Source organism: Passer domesticus, chromosome 2 (genome assembly GCF_036417665.1).
Source record: "Passer domesticus isolate bPasDom1 chromosome 2, bPasDom1.hap1, whole genome shotgun sequence".
NCBI classification, from domain to species: domain Eukaryota; kingdom Metazoa; phylum Chordata; class Aves; order Passeriformes; family Passeridae; genus Passer; species Passer domesticus.
This window is the reverse complement of record NC_087475.1, coordinates 100,731,145-100,747,958: the sequence shown is the minus strand read 5'-3', so window position 1 is coordinate 100,747,958 and position 16,814 is coordinate 100,731,145. Positions and strand designations below refer to the sequence as shown.

General features: G+C 42.1%; 2 protein-coding genes across 4 annotated transcripts in view; one reads left to right on the top strand and one right to left on the bottom strand.

Annotated features, from left to right (window-relative positions):
- Positions 1–8,972: 8,972 nt before the first annotated feature.
- Positions 8,973–15,437, bottom strand: LOC135294568 (proline-rich protein HaeIII subfamily 1-like). Of its 2 annotated transcripts, XM_064410013.1 has the most exons (3): positions 15,068–15,437; positions 10,386–10,530; positions 8,973–10,251 (listed from the first exon to the last, which is right to left on the bottom strand). In XM_064410013.1, exons 1-2 carry the CDS (start codon positions 15,427–15,429, stop codon positions 10,497–10,499), a joined length of 396 nt encoding a protein of 131 aa, XP_064266083.1. In that variant the 5' UTR covers positions 15,430–15,437; the 3' UTR covers positions 8,973–10,251; positions 10,386–10,496. The 2 variants fall into 2 exon arrangements, with proteins under 2 accessions (XP_064266083.1, XP_064266082.1); XM_064410012.1 differs by lacking the exon at positions 8,973–10,251 and having other exon boundaries at positions 10,272–10,530; positions 14,643–15,437.
- DCBLD2 (discoidin, CUB and LCCL domain containing 2) overlaps positions 15,379–16,814 on the top strand; it is a 55,915-nt gene continuing 54,479 nt past the window's right edge. For both annotated transcript variants that reach the window (XM_064410011.1, XM_064410009.1), the window contains exon 1: positions 15,379–15,539. In XM_064410011.1, coding sequence (XP_064266081.1) covers positions 15,428–15,539 — 112 coding nt within the window. In that variant the 5' untranslated portion in view covers positions 15,379–15,427. The remainder of the gene's footprint in view (positions 15,540–16,814) is intronic.

Sequence of the window (16,814 nt, the reverse complement as noted above, 5' to 3'; positions counted from 1 at the left end):
GCAGGGACTGGACAGCCCTGGCCTGCAGATTACAGAGTTACTTTGAAGACCATGTACCATCCTTGAAAAAGAACAAGACAGACCATGTACCATTCATCGAAAAGATACAACAAGGAAGAATGAGCGTTTTGCAAGGACGAAGCAACCAATCATCAAGTAACATGTATGAGTGATTGCAGACACTTAACCAATGAGCATTAGGCAGTAGTGGCATGAAACAGTGTATAGAGAAGCATAAATGTGCCAAAATTGCTTAAGAAAGTAGAACAACATATAGCCATATTGGTGTGATTGTCGTTACTTGGCCAACTCTCCGTGGGACCCTCTTCATACTGGCACCCATGAACAGGGAAACTCTGAGACACTTGAATGCAGTTCACCTAAATGCAGAAGACTCCAAGCATCGGACTGAATTCCGATTTGGGAGCTGGAGAGTCGGAGGCGGGAGAGACCTCGTAGGCAAAAGCAGAGACCAGAGTTCGGAGCCTGAGCGGCTGAACAAGCCCCAACCGAGGTAAGACCATGATGGAAGTAGACGCGGCAATTAGTTAGAAACTATGAAAGGCGAGAAAAAGCTAACTGCTACAGCTTTTGAGGCTTTGGGAAACAATGTTAGGGAAAAGCAACAGGAGACAAAGAAACCACCTCCCAAGCCATCGCATCTTGCTACCTTTTTTGGGATCAGGCACACTTGACCTATGAAAGGAATTACAGCTCCTGTCTGCTCTACTTTGCAAGAAATGATAGTGTATCACAAAAGGAAGAAGTTACCCTACAAGAGACTGTTACAACTGACCAAATCCAAGAAGTAATCAACCCCCCTCTAGCGGGGGAAGAGCAGAAGGAGAAGTTACTCAGAGCGGCGAGTGGTGCAAGACCAAAAAGAGTAGTCACAGCTCACAGGCAAGACAAAAGGAAAAAAGAGTACTGTTATCTGTGTTGTTGTCGGTCTCCATGCTGTTGTCGTTCTCTGTGTCGTTCTCCTTGCCGTTCTCATTTGTCCCCTCCCTTGCCTGAAACATCATTGAATGAATTCAAGGAAAAAAGAAAAAAAGATCAAACTCATAAGTCAAAATACCCTGAACCTAATTAGTGCTTCAAGAAGTGCTAAACCTTTAGCGCTTCAAGAAGTGCTAAAGAAAATAGCAGAATTATCCACATGGTAAGAACAATTAGAAAAACAAGCAGAAAACATGAAAAAATCAGCAGTTATACCTACACTCCACTTCAATGCCTATCATTCCTACTGCTCCATCAATGCCTGGGTGGCTCATGTCACCTCTGCAGGCTCCCAGGCCAGACAAACATCCGGTACAGCAACACTGGTCAGGAGTCATTCGTGATGCCATCTTAGAAGGAGAATGGCAGGCAGCAAATTCTCTCACCTGTCCCATACAGATTACCAATAATCAGGCAAATTGGGAGCCACATGACTGGAATTTACTGCAACAGACGAAGCAAACAGTTATTGCGCATGGTCTCTGATCAGAAGCTGCTTGTCAAATTATTAAATTTATTTTTACAGCAGATGTCCTTTCTCCTGCTGACTGTGCCAGAGTTGCCTCCTTACTCCTCACACCATCTCAATACTTAATGTTCGAAAGGGAATGGAAGAGGCTAGCAGTGGAAGAAGCAAAAAGACATCAAATTGTAGGAGACCAACTGTATGGATTTCAAGCAGACATGTTAACTGGACAAGGACCTTACTCTACCATGCAAGTTCAACTGCAGTATTCCACACAGATGCATCAAATTGCCCAGACTTTAGGACATCAAGCCCTTTTGTCTGTACCATGTAAGAAAAAGCCTGCTCCTTACACCACTGTCCATCAGGGGGCAACAGAGCTTTATGGACAGTTTGTAGATTGCTTGTCAGCAGCAATAAAAGATGCTTTGGATTTACCACCTGAACTTCAGGAACATATATTCCACACTCTTGCTTTCGAAGGAGCTAATCCAAGGACAAGAGTGATCCTAGCAACATTACCCCAAGGAAGTCCAGCAGATGAAATGCTTGTAAAAGCCACCCAAGCAGAACAGAATAATGGGATGGCTGCATTCACTGCAGCAATGGAAGCAGCAATGAAAGAGCAAGGACATATAATCACAGCAGCATTATCTGGAATTGGAGATAAGCGAGCTAAGATGAAAAATCAAAGTAACAATAACATCAAAACCAGCAGTTGCTTCCGTTGTGGTGAACCAGGACATATGCAACAAACCTGCTCTAAAACTATTTGGTGTCATATATGTAATTCTGATACTCATGCCACAGCTGCATGCAGATGAGGGCAATTGGGAAACTTGCAGTACAGCATGCCTGGTCTGCACATGAAGACACAAGTTCAGACTCCAGCGACCCAGAAGAACATAATTTCTTATACCAGCACGTCCCAGTGGACGTGGCAACCACCGTATAAGTAATTTGAGTAATGAAGAAGTGACATTGATTCCAATTGAAGTAAAAGGTCCTTTATACAGTAAAATTTCTCAGCTTGGTGGGCTCTTATTTGGAAGATCTTCAACAGGAAAAAAAGGAGTAATTGTACTACCCGGAGTAATTGATGCAGACTTTACAGGACAAGTGCAAATCATGACTTATGCATTGCAACCACCTGTCAAAACTCCAAAAGGAAGCAAAATTGCTCAAATACTTCCCTTTGAAAACATTGTCACACATTGTCACTATTCTAAAACTCAAACAGTAAGGCCAAACACCTAAGATAAGAGGAGAAGATGATTTTGGATCTACTGGACGTGAAGTGTTTTTCACATTAGATCTTAATCAGAGACCATACGAAAAGATTCAACTGAAGAAAGGCAGTCAACAAATTAATTTGGAACCATTGTTAGACTCCAGAGCAGATGTTACCATCATTAATCAACAGATGTGGCCTCAGACATGGGAACTGCAATCTCTGCCGAGTTGCTGTCTGAGTTTTTCTCTACTCCCCCGAGCAGGGGAGGAGGCTGCACCAGCCGAGCTGAAGGCACAGCAACTGACAGCCGGGGGGCACTGCCCAGATGTGCCAGGGGCGTCCGGGGAGCGCCTCAGCAGGAGGCAGCAGTGATCAGCAGGAAGGCGAAGTAGAAAAGAGGGTCTCGTCTCGGGGGCAAAGTCCAGAGTTCTTTAATGTCTCCAGGGAAGGCCAGCCGAGTCGGGACCACGAGGTGAGGGTACAGCCGATTATAAAGGGGGTGGAACATACAACACTTCAACGAGTGAGGGAGAACTTGGGAGGGAACAAACTCGTGACAAACATGCTGGCTAGCCAATAGGGAATGTGACAGGGAGGGACCCTTGTTCCCGATCCAATTACCCACCGAGGAAGGGAGAACTTTCTGGAAATAGGGAAGGGGACAGTGGCTGATGGACAGGAACTCAGGGAGGGATTGACAGAGGGTAACCAGGGGAACAGGGGTGGAGACAAAAAACTGACACTCTCAAAAGGAGGGGTTGCCGGGGGGAGGGCGGGGGGGGGGGGGGGGGGACCCTAGGACCGAACCATTATAACTTTAGGGGGAAACAGAACAAACCAAATGAACCCTGCACCACAACAAATCTCCAGTCACCCAAGTGGTGAGAGTAGGAGGTGCAAAAGTGCCAAAACAAAGATTTGATTACACTGCAGTTTGAAGATGGCCAAGCTATTGTAACTCAACCATATGTGATGCAACTTCCACACAGATTACCAGGTTTGATTGGGTGAGATGTTTTATCAGAATTAGGACTGGTTATGACAACTGATCAGCATTTTGATTTGTGGCCTCTGAGCAGCAACCACCCATATTAAAAATCACATGGTTAACTGAAAAGCCAGTATGGGTAGACCAGTGGCCAATGACCTCAGAACGGCTGCAAATTGCAAAGAGTTAGTTCAACAACAGCTAAAAGGTCACATCCAACCTTCCACAAGCCCATGGAACACTCCTATCTTCATCATACTGAAAAAGTCTGGAAAGTGGTGACTTTTACATGATTTACGAAAAGTTAATGAAGAGATGTTGGCCATGGGGGCATTACAACCTCATCTTCCTGCTCCTATCATGATTCCTCAAAATTGGCAGATCCTTGTGAGAGATTTGAAAGACTGTTTCTTTACAATTCCTTTACACCCTGATGACACACAGAAGTTTGCATTTACTCTGCCATCTGTGAATCGTGCAGCCCCTGCCAAACGTTATGAATGGATCGTTTTGCCCCAGGGCTCCAAAAATTTGCCAAGTATGTGTCACATCTTGATTGGGCACTTCAACCTGTGCAACAGCATTGGTCACATGTACTTATTTATCATTACATGGATGATATTTTGTTTGCTGCCGAAACTGCAATATCTGATATTCAACTACACCAGCTCATTGATCTTCTACATTCTTGTGGTTTAACTGTAAGCCCCATTCTTGTGGTTTAACTGTAAGATCCAGCGTCCTGCACCATGGAAATACCTGGATTGGTTCATTTCAGCTGCTCAGATCAGGCCTCAGAAAGTGGCAATTACTGCTCAGATAACTAATTTACACAGTGCTCAAAAACTCCTAGGAGATCTACTACGGGTTTGTAATACCGTTGGCATCACCAATGATGATCTGCAACCCTTCCAGTCTGCAACCTATGGCTACATGGCACTGAAGCCAACAGTCCCAGAACCTCTTCACCAAAACAAGCTACCCTAGATGTAGTAACTCAGAAAATTCAAACAAGACGGAGTAGCCATTGGCTGGCAGGTCAACCACTATCTCTTTTAATCTACAATGCCACAACTTCCTCTTTTGCCATTATTTTACAATGGCAAAACAAAAAGCGGGAGGATATGGTGATCATCATTGAGTGGGTATTCCTACCAATGCAACAAAAGCATCATATTTTTGAGTAGTTCAGGAGCTTTGGCAGCCCTGATAAGAAAAGGGAGGGACAGAATCATTGAAATTGATGGAGCTGAACCTGCAGACATTAGTATTCCAGTCCCTGGAGAAGATTATGAATGGATCCTTCAATAGAAGTACAAGAAGCCTTGATGCAGGAATTGTACATAACAACTGCCAAAAGAACCTCTTTGGAAGATGCTAGAGCATTACCAATGGGTCAAAAGGCTGCTGTGCTCAGAAAGGCCAGTCGAGGGGCCAACAGTGTTTACAGATGCAGGACGAAAAATGAAGAAAGGTGTGTGTGTACGGCAATCTGACAATCAGTCAGAAACATGGGATCAGCGGAGAGCCAGGGGACAGCCTCCAAACTTTGGAATTGAAAGCAGTGTGCTGGGCACTAGAAAATTGGAATGACACACCTGTAAACATAGTATCAGACTCATTGTATGTAGTGCGTAGTGCAGTGCATTGAAGATGCCTTGCTAAAGGAAACAAAAAATCAACATCTTGGTGAACTGTTTATACAACTGTGCAATACCCTTCAGCAAAGAAGACATTATAAGAATATGATTACAGGTAACTGTGAAGGACCTGCTCCAGTATTGTTTATCGGTCGAGGGTATTTTTGTGTTTGCATAGGTAAAGGGCCTCTCTGGGTTCCTAGGTGATTTGTCCACCCTGCATGTCAACCCCAGAAGAACGGAGAAAAAATACACACGACAATGCTACCTCAAACCAGTCTTCCACAAACTCTGTGTAGAACTTGGGCCAATCCCATCATCCATAGAAGACGTGCTGTTGACAGCGGCAACAGAACAATCATTCGGGCCATGAGTTTTTAATGCTGTGTTAAAAAGACTTTGTAAGTCCAAGAATGCTGCTTGTGCAAATTATAAGGAACCAGCAGAAATAGTATTAAGTAGTGGTAACTGTAGACAGAATTTTGTTATTCATTCTAGCCACTTGCAAAATGATCATGCTTTGTAGAATGTCAAAACAGCTATGCTTATATCTCTTTTGAAAATACTCGCAGAAGATTTTTGAACCTTAAGCCAAATAAACATTTTCCAGAAATAAGGATACCAGCAAGTATTGACAGCAGAGAAGAAGCTATTTCTTGGTGGGCCTTGACCAAAGCCTTAACTATTGTTTTGGCTACAAAGAAAACACAAGATCTTGGCTTGTGGTGCTTATCTTGTTGGTTGGGAACAAGAATTGCGAAATAATGAAATTGCTTAATTTGATTGTAAGGCTCATAGGAATAATCAGCATGCCCTCACAAGGGGTGGTGTGGGCTCCTGCCCAGCCACAAGTGAACATGTGGGTTACCTGGGCCAACAGAACAGGGTAGGATTCATTTTGCTTATCTTACTATTCCATGGTATGGTAAGGCAGCAGAGAAAGCAAAAATGTTGCCTCCAGGAGTATTCCTCATTTGTGGAGATCGTGCTTGGCCTGCCATACCTGCAAAGGCACAAGCAGGACCATGCTATTTTGGTAAATTGACATTATTTGCCCCCATTATCCATCAAATGCTCAATATAAGTCACACATTTAAATATGTTAGATGCAGAGTGTGTCAATTAGGACCCGAGTGTAAGGACAATGTTGGGCTGTCGGGCGTCCATCTGTCATTTTAGCCTCACTTTTGACAACACAAGTTGCTTCTACCAAGGCCCTCACTCAGTTGAAAAAATTGGCCCATTGGGCAGGAAAACAAATTAACATTACCTCTAAAGTGTTAGATGAACGCACCACTGATGTCAACAGTGTATGACATGCTGCATTACAAAATCAAGCAGCCGTTGATTTTTTGTTATTAGCACAAGTAAATGGCTGCAAGGATTTTGAAGGAATGCGCTGTATTAATCTTTCTGATCATTCTGAATCCATTCACTAAAAACTTTCCCAATTGCAAGACAATATGAAAAAAACTCAATGTTGTTGCAAATCCTCTTGATGATGGCTAAAGGAATGGAGAATCACTGGTTCGTTGAAAACCCTATTGATGGAAGGGATTAGATTTTTTATTATTATCTTTGCAGTGCTTATTATTTCTTGTTGTATTTTTTCTTGTAGGAAAAAAGGTTTAGAATAAATTGTTCAGTGAGCCTGGGTTGTCCAAAAAGAAAAAGCAGGATGTGTAGAGGAATTCTTGCCAGAACAAGGGCATGCTATACTCCTGCAGGGACTGGACAGCCCTGGCCTGCAGATTACAGAGTTACTTTGAAGACCATGTACCGTCCTTGAAAAAGAACAAGATAGACCATGTACCATTCATTGAAAAGATACAACAAGGAAGAATGAGCATTTTGCAAAGACGAAGCCAGATGCCAAACACCATATGAGAAATGCTAATTTAGCACACCTTAGCTAAAACACAGCGTGGCAACCAATCATCAAGTAACATGTATGAGTGATTGCAGACACTTAACCAATGAGCATTAGGCAGTAGTGGCATGAAACAGTGTATAGAGAAGCATAAATGTGCCAAAATTGCTTAAGAAATTAGAACAACATATAGCCATATTGGTGTGATTGTTGTTACTCAGCCAACTCTCTGTGGGACCCTCTTCAATGAAGTGGTTTCTAACAGGATTCATCACCCCCCAGCTGGCTGCATCCTTCCCCTTGAACAAGAATTTGCAGGCAAAATAGCTACTGAAAGGTCAAGGGATGAAGAAAAGCAGCCCCATGAACAAAATGGCATTTGTTCCTTCTGCCACTTCAAGTTGAGGACTTCCTTGCTCTCTCCATGCTTCCATTTGCATAATAGAGTTGATCATCTGGCCTTTGTTACAGCAGATTGAACATAAATCATTACTGAAACATAAAACACCTAGAGAACACTGCTCACTGACATAAAAATTAAGGTGCTATTGCTGCCTATGGATACTGCAGGTAATAAAAGAAGCACTTCAATGTTGCTGATTGATTCTCGTTGTTACAGCTTGCATGAGAGGCTGCAGGAGGTTTTCATGGTCATGCTGAAAGAACAGCTTCTTTTAGTTCACCTCCTTTCTCCCATTGCTGTGAAGCTGTTTAAGAGACTGGACCCCATATCTCAGTATATAACTTTCCACCAAAGCCATACTCATTTTTGATACCCTCATGGACTAAACTGGGCTCCAAACCAGAAGATTTCATCTTACACTGAGATATAGTCATGTACTTAATGGTCATCAACCTAATGAAAAGGCCCTCCTGATCTGCAACATTTTACTGAGCCATTCTGCTTAAAATATATTTATGTATTATTTTGATGTATTTATTTTATATTTATTTATATATATGTATATGTATGTAAGATTATATTTATTATTTTATATAATGTAAAATATACATAATATTTATTATATATATTTTTATATACTTATTTATATTCATGTCTGGAAAGACGCTTTTTTCTTTCTCAACATACAAGCAGCTGCAGGCTTTAATTCCTAACATTTAGAAATATCCTGAAAAGTATGGGTTCTATACTTACTCAACCGCTTTGACAAGGATTCCCTAACTTTTATTTTTGCTAGAGCAAGCTGGGTTGCCATGCTTCCCCTATCTGTGCATTAACAGAATTATTGAAGATACACACTCAGTCCAGGACTTCCCAGGGAAACATTGCACATTTGTGTTGCTGGGCCTCATCTCAGGACACCTGTGAGTTACTGCTCCAGCCTTTTGGTATTCAATATGGTAATTCCTTCCCTTTACATATGCCCATAAAATGTAATATAGTGAACCATTTCCTTCCCATCTGCTGTAACTGGCTGTCCAAGTTCTTCAGGAGTCTCTCCAAATCCATTTTCATTAATATTTGTATTACTCCTATCTCATTCACAGGAGATTGACACTACGAGGTTGCAATCTCATCCAACAACTCACATAATTTGCATGAAGTCTTGCCCAAAGAACACTTCAGGGCCTCTGTTGGCACAGAAGTTGTGGTGTTGCACCTTAAGAGGAGTGGGTGTCATTTGCCCCTTATGTCTGAAAATGCAAAGAGACTGGGGAACTGAGTATTATCAGTCACAAATTAAAAGAAAAAGGCAAAACAACTAGGCTTGAAAAGACACTACTATTTAAAGAAGATGCAGGGACGGGAAGTCTTTCTTCTATTTTTTGTTTTTATTAAACTTTGTGGTTGATTTCAGGATTTTTAAAAATTATTTTAACAATCAAAAGGGCCAGAAACCTACCCTTTTGTAGCATCATTTATCTGTCTCTACCTCTCTTATTTTTAATTTGGATTTTGACTCTTCAAATTCTTGCACAGTTGTTCCTTGCCAGCATCCAAGTGCTTGCAATATCAGAAAAAAACTCCCAAGTTTGTGTTTGTGGGTTTTTTAGTAACTGGCAATGCGGTTCTCCAGAGAGAGGAATTAGCCCTGTGCAGAAAACTTGGATCTCACATAAAATAATCCTATTATTTCTTTAAATTTGATCAAAAGGTCTAATATTTTTGTATGTCTTTATTAGCAAAGTGTAATATTTCCTTTAAAGCTTTTAAGATTTTCAGGCTTTCTTCCATTTAAAATTATAATTGTCTTCTATTTCAGTTAAATGTGACAACAATTTATTTGAAGTTGAGTCATTTTTACCTATAGTTCTAGCTCTGACTTTCACCAGCACCAGTTGGGGCTGTCCATCAGCAGTACATTGCTTATATCTGTACAAAAGATATAAGGATTTTTGTAGCAGGCCCAGGGCCTGCAAGTCCTCCTTGGAGGTCAGAAGCCTGAGCTAGGAAATGCCAAGTCATGATGACTGGACCCTAGCAGCCCCTCTCTTCTGCTTTTCGGACCCTGCTTATCTCTCTGTAAGCCTATAGGTCACTTTCCCCTGACCCTTACTAATAGACAATTTCCAAAACCCCTGTAGGGTATAAAAACCCCTGATTCTGCCTGGTTCAGCAGAAGAGCTGTCACTGAGAACCTTCACAGAAGACCCGAATAAAGAATCCTGTGGAACCTCATACGGCGCTTCTCCTCTCTCCCCCTGCATCTGCTGCTGTGGCACCTAGCAAGCTACGAGCTGAAATCACAAAGAGCTGATAATCACTGAGAGCTGAAATCACTATAGCTTGCTTAGGCTGCCTGCAGCTGGGAACTGCTTGAGAATTCGGCCGCTGTGCTGAGCCTCCACTGAGCTATCCTGGCCACGGCACCCACTGGGCACAGCACGGCTGGAAACTGCCGCAATAAAGATTTTCATAATTAATCTGGTCTTTCTAGAATATACCTTCACATTTTGATTCTCTTCTTTTTACTACAGTTTGTTTTACTCTTCACTGTGCTGATATGGTTGCAGCTCAGCTCAGCTCAGTTTGTCTTGGTGGGACTGCAGCAAAAGATCAGACAAAATCAAGCTGCTCTCCAGTTTCTTTATCTGGAAGAGAAAGAGCTGATATCAACAATTTCATACCCCAAGATATCAACAATTTCATACCCCAAGTCACAATTTTAAGAACAGACAAAATATAAATTCTTGAAACAAATTAATTTATTTGCTAAGGAAATTACCAATCTCATTTGCACCTATTTTTGAAACAGAAATTTTCCTTGAAGCTCTTCCTTTTGGATCTCAGCTTCCAGACATTGTCTTCACAGGTCCCAGGTTGTTACATTATAATCTCACCTCAAGGTTCTGTTGACATCTGAGGCTCCCCTGTAGACAGCATTAGGCAGAAATATATTACTACTAAACATTACATTGGTCTCTGACAGTGATGTATGGATATAGTATTTTCTTTAGACTGGATACAAAGCCCTGAAACATGCCACATTTAACTCCTCTCTTCACCTTCAAAAGGACAAAAGAAAGGGTGCTCTTAATTATTTTCCTCATCATAAATGTGTTCTGTTCTCCTCAAGCATGTAAATGCGTCAGTAAAAAGCTGCAGCATTTGAGGAGCCCGACATCTAGTTTTTTGAGTTGCCACTGGTCCATGAGGTTGGAAGCAGAAATCAGTGTAAATCAAATAATGATTCAATTGGGTATAGTGACTAAAACAATTGAGAGCTAATAACAAATAAGAATGCAGGCCAAGAAGAGAACTAAAACAATATAGACAAGATACAGAATTTGGAGCAGGTGCAAGTCATGAAAGATTGTTTCAAACTGTGCTTTGCATGCAAGAAGAAAAGCTAAAAGACAAAACTAAATCCTGACAAAAATGCAATACATTGAAGAGAATTTGAAGAGAAGTATCTTAACTATAAAATAGAGAGGAAATGCATGGAAATAATTGAAGAAGATTCATAGTTCCTGATTAAGCAAAATAGATACAGACTTAAGTATGCTCTTAATTCCCACAGAAACTAAAGCCATCATTAAAATTTTACATGGGTTTAAGTGCTTAATTAATCCTATAGTAATCATGGGCTCCTCCTTCAGTTTTCACTGAGCCACAGGATTCACTAGCCTGAGAATTTAAATTGCTTGACACTTTAAAATAGTGCTTTTGTTTAAATGTATAAAACCCACAGTTATAAGATACAATTAGTCTTTCATGTTCTTTAACTCTTCTTGCTTGAAGGATCTAGGCAGTACTGGCCATTGATCGGATAAACATGAACTTTTTCAAGAGTAGAAGACAGTAAGAGATCCTCCCTAATATCTTCCTTCTCTATTTACAGTGTTTCAATAAGAAAAAATAGGGTTTTTTTTCTTATCACTAGCATCCCTGAATTGTTTAATATATACAGTGCAGTAAAAATGTAAAAAGAAAATTATTCTTGAAATTTATGCTAATGTTTTCCCCAGATAATCATTTTCAGCAGAGTAAAATTAAGATGTTTCTTACTAAAATAATCCAGAACTAAATGTTGTTTATTCTCTTTCAAAAACACAAACCACTCAGCAACCAAAAAACTCTAGAGTGTCAAATAAATGCGTTTTATGTACAGTCATGAGGCTTCTATCTGAAGTGAATTAATAATGAACCTCAGGTAAATATATAATGGTGGCTTTATAATTGTGTTTCTGAGGATGAGACTAATTACATACATTGATGTAATATATAATCAATAACCATTTTCCTTTCTAAAAGGATGTATCTAAACCCATTATGCAACTTTGTTGTTATTTTTAAAAATAATCAGCATAATAGGCAATAAAAACTGGAGCAAAGAAAAAATTAGAGCAAAGAGAGGAGTAGAACAATTTTTACTGAAAATAAACAAAATCTATATATATAAGGTATAACAAAATCTAGAAATCCCAAATGAGATGAAAAAAGCTGCCAAAAGCAACAAAAGCTAGGTTCTAGAACATCTAGACCTGGAACCATAGGACTTTCACTCACAGCATATCACTTAGTGCCTTAGAATCATACAGTCATAAGAGGTCAGAAGGCACCTTCAGGGGTTATCTAGTTCAACTCCTTGCTCAAACAGGTCTTATCAGACCAAATTGATCAGGGAGTCCTGAACATCTCTAAATATGGAGGTTCTACAACATATTTGAGCAACCCAGTCCAGTGTTTGACCATCCTCATGGTATAGTTTTTCCCTTTTACCTACAATATGTAATTTACTGTGGTGCAATTTGTGTCTGTTGGCTCTTGTGCCATTATGGTGCACCTATGAGAAGAGGCTGGTTCCATTTTCCAGTCCTGTCCTGCAGTCAGGTAGCTGTAAGAAGCAAGGTCTCCTTTTCTCCAAGCTGAAAATACCCAGCTCTATCAGCCTCTTCATATGCATGTTCTCCAGTCCCTGTCAGTTTTGGAGGCCTTTTGATTGACTCTGTTCCATGTGTAAATATTGTTCTTGTACTGGAGGGAGCCCCAAACCAGTGACAGTACTGAGATGAGGTGTTACGAAAGATCATTCCCCATGCCCTCTTGTTAATTCAGCTCAAGATGCTGTCGGCCACCTTGGCTGCAAGGGCACAATGATGACACACATTCAAACTGTCCTCTAGGACACTGAGATCCTTTTCTGCTTCCAAACAGCTCCTAGTCTGTACTACTGCATGGGGCTATTCCTTCCCAGATGCAAGACTTTGGAATTGCTCTGGTGGAACTCTCTCCAAATACCAGCCCTGCCCTCCAGCTGAATTCAGCTTTCAAAATGCAACAAAAGAATGTAAAGTCTAGAGACCTGCGGTAGTAAAGGAGCCCAGCACTCAGAAGTTTCTCAAGGGAAATGAGAGAATCAGATGGAGATCATAGTTTCAGTTATCTCTAGAAGTTACTCACAATGGGAAGAAAACATTACAGAAATGCTTAGTTGGCTAATCATTCTTCTATCAGCACTAAGGAGTTGGTTTGGTCTTCTGTCTTACCATATTAAAAACCAGTATTTGTGCTGATTTCATAAGAGGTATTGGCAATTTGCCTTATGAGATTGGTATCATATGTTATTTTATATATATATATGTTTGCTTCCCACAACATTTTAATTTTGTATCTGTTTTGATTTGACAACAGTGACAGCTCTAAGTCACAAACTAAAATTGAGTCTTTCTTACACAATTTTTTGCCCCCGAGGAGCTGCCTGGGAACTCTCACAGACCAAAATATGCAGTACTCTGCAGCTGGTGTACCTAAATTCATTTTGTGCTGGATTCTTCTCAGAAGGAAGATTCTGAAAGCTGTAGTTACCATCTGGATTTATCTATGTCTTCACTTTGCTCTATTACAGGAAAACCATGCATTAAGACAAGTCTTTCAAACAGTTGCATTGGTAATCCTTGGGCTCTGTAGATTCTATAAATCTCTGAGTCTTTTAAGATGTATAACCTTTAATAGTTTGTAATTGCTTCTGTCAGGATGGTGATGCTCCCTTTGCAAAAGATGTAAGCTAGAGTCCACAAAAACCATTTGTGGTCAGGGAATGTAGCTTTGGGATAAATTTCCAAAATAGATTAGGCAAATTTGGCCTAAATTTAGAATAGTTAAATCAAGTTCACAAAATACCTTGACAACAGAACACAAGACAGGAGGAAACCTCTGTCAGGTCCACCAGAAACTGTTACTGAATTACATGTAGGATGTTCAGATGCTCCTCTTAATGCATGACACCACTAAGCCATAAATTATTCAAGGAGTGATTTTTTCCAGTACACAGCAAATACCGTCAATGACTGGTGATCTTAGGAATGTGGTCCCTGTAGTACAGAATGGATATTGTTGTAGTGATATGACTGCTTCACTTGACCTATGACATGAACTGCTGTGTCTGGTGAATGGAAGACAAAGCCACATATGTAAATTATTTTTGATTCACCTTCCATTATGTGTTGGAGGATATCTTGGTTGTTATTATGTCTTACAAGATGACTTAAAAAAAGATTCATCACTTCTTTGACTTTGCTTTCATTAGGGTCTCTTTCCATGTCATTAAAAGGTTTCAAAAGGGGAAAAAGATGAAATGTTCTAAAATGCTCATATTTATCATTGCCTAATAATATGAGAAGCCGCCTTCTAGCAGCTGTGGCACAAGTATGGGCCAAACAAAAAACATGTAACAAAATGTTGCTGTCTTTAGTCTGAGCATCCAAATCTATTCTGGAATATTCTGTGATTTGGCACAAGTGGTATGGATGATATGCTCAAAGAAGGAGAGGTAATGCCCTCCATGTTTCTTTGTCAACAGGTTATAATAGCCCTTATAAGAAACCCTAAATAAGCTATAGGCATAGACTTGGACATAGTTCAGTCTTCAGCATCTTAATAAGGAATAGTAATGTTAAAACAATGACTAAACACAATCTAAATACTTCTTCAAGCAACTCTGTGGATTGGGTAAGACAGGCTCCTGAAATGGTTTTCCTACCATTTTGGTGAGGCCAGCACCGGACACTCCTGGCCAGGAAACAGTGTCTGTTTCATACAGCTGTTTGGGAGAAGTGGAGAACAATTTCTTCCTAAAGACAAATTTTACAGCGCAACCACTGGAAAGCTCTCCAGTCACACGTGGTGTATGTTCAAAAGCCGGGGTACAAGAGCTAAAGCTGCAATGGCTTGGGACCTCATAGCCAAGCCCTCCCACATCTAGAGCTGAATTCACATCTGCGTGTGGAGCACTATAACACCAGATTATCCTTTCTATTAACAGCAGCAATACTCGTGTTTCCAAGGACTTTTGTTTGGGTTTTTCCCAGAAATTTTGTCTTAATCTCTACTTTGAGAGGGGAAAAAAAGCTCAAAAAGTGAAATATTCGTAGCTAGCTCGCAGAAGAGGTCGGAGGTGGAACAGACCGGGAATTCAGGCGCTGGGTCCCGGAGACACGGTCTGGAGCCGTGAGTCCCGCGCAGGCAGCCGGGGAGGGCGCGGCTCGGGGCGGGCGGAGCTCGGGGCGGGAGCAGTGGGGCCCCACGCTCGGCGGGACCTGGCCGGAGCTGCCGCTGCCCGGGGCTCCACGGCGCCTGGGGCCGACTGTGCGGTGCGGAGGGGGCGGCAGGAAGCGGGGCGGCCCCGCCGCGCCCCCGGAAGCGGTTAGGCGGCTGCGGGGGACGGGCGGGCTGGCGGGCGCGCAGCGCTCTGACGCGGCCCGGCGCGGCCGCCCGGCAGCCCGCGATGCCCTGGGACCGCCGGGCGCGCCGGCCACGCTGCGGGGCATGGTGAGCCCGGGACGGTCGCTCCCCGCGGGGACCCGGCGGGCGGCCTCGCTGCTCTGCCCCAGCCTCCTCCTTCTGCTGCTGCTGCTGCGGAGCACCGAGGCGCAGAAAGGTGGGTGCGAGAGCGGCGGCGGGCGACCCCGTAGCCCAAGCGGCCGGGGGAGGGAAACCACCCCTCCGGGGCTCTGCTGCTGAGAGGGGGCGCCCCTCGGCATGTGGCCCTTCACGCCAAACCTGTCCCCTGCCTGGCCCAAAAAGGGCGAGAGAAGAGCCCTGTTTTAGAAAAAAAAAAAAAAAAACACCGAAAAAACACCAAAAAAACAAACAAAAAAACCCAAAAACCAAACAAACAAAAAACGCAACAAAAACTAAACAAGAAACATATTTTTTCCTGCCTGCTCCCGCTCTCCCACGGGGAGCTGGCGGCCGGAGGGCTTCACTCGGGCGGGGCTCGACCGCGGCTCGGCGGGGAGCCGGGGCTGTGGAGGCAACTCGGGGCACAGGGGCAGGGCAGGGGCTGAGTGAGTTTTGGCATGCCCGGCCCGCGGGTGACCCCCTCTTCCAGGCTGTGAAATGTTGGATGTGAGCCAGGAAGCGGGTAAAGGGGAGATTCTGCTTGCTGTGAAAATAAACTTACACTCGCCCGAGAGTATGCAAAGTGTATATAGGGGTGAGAGTCCGGAACGTGTGACAGAGTAGTTGGCGTTGTTGGGTTTTGGGATTTTTGTTTGTTAGTTTGTTTGCGGGTTTTGTTTTTTGTTTGTTTGTTTTTTATGTTTGGTTTGGGTTTTTTTTTTTAGAAATTGACGAGATTTCTCTTCCTCGGGTGGAATTAATGAGCAGGCTTTAGCACTGTGAAAATTACAGGGTACAATTTGGTCACTTCATGGCAGAAGATCAGAGGATGCCACTGTGACTGTCACTTTGATCATGTGCTTGGGACAAAGTGCTGGGAGTGAGTGTTTTGACAGCATCTTGAAACTCACTTCTGGGTTTGAGAAGATTAATTTTGTGTTTTTCAATTCCACTTGCTCCTTGCATTGGTCTTACATCGTTTCAGAAACTGATCTCCTCAGAAACTGCTTTAAGTTGTCACATAACTTTTTCTTTCTATCTCAGAGATGGAAATATGGTTGAATTTCAGAAATGCTGCATTTAAATGCACAAAGGAAATAGGAACTATATGCACTTTACTGTTTATGCATCTAAATTAAACAATTAATTAAAATTAATTAACTCAATGGGAGAGCTCAATGGCTACCATAGAGCAAGGTAGTTGTGTGGACCTTTTCCTCTTATTTCCAGCTAATTGCATTTATGTTCGTATACACCTACAAAACAAATGCTAATAAGCATTTGACACAGTTGGGTTTGTTTTCTTGTAATT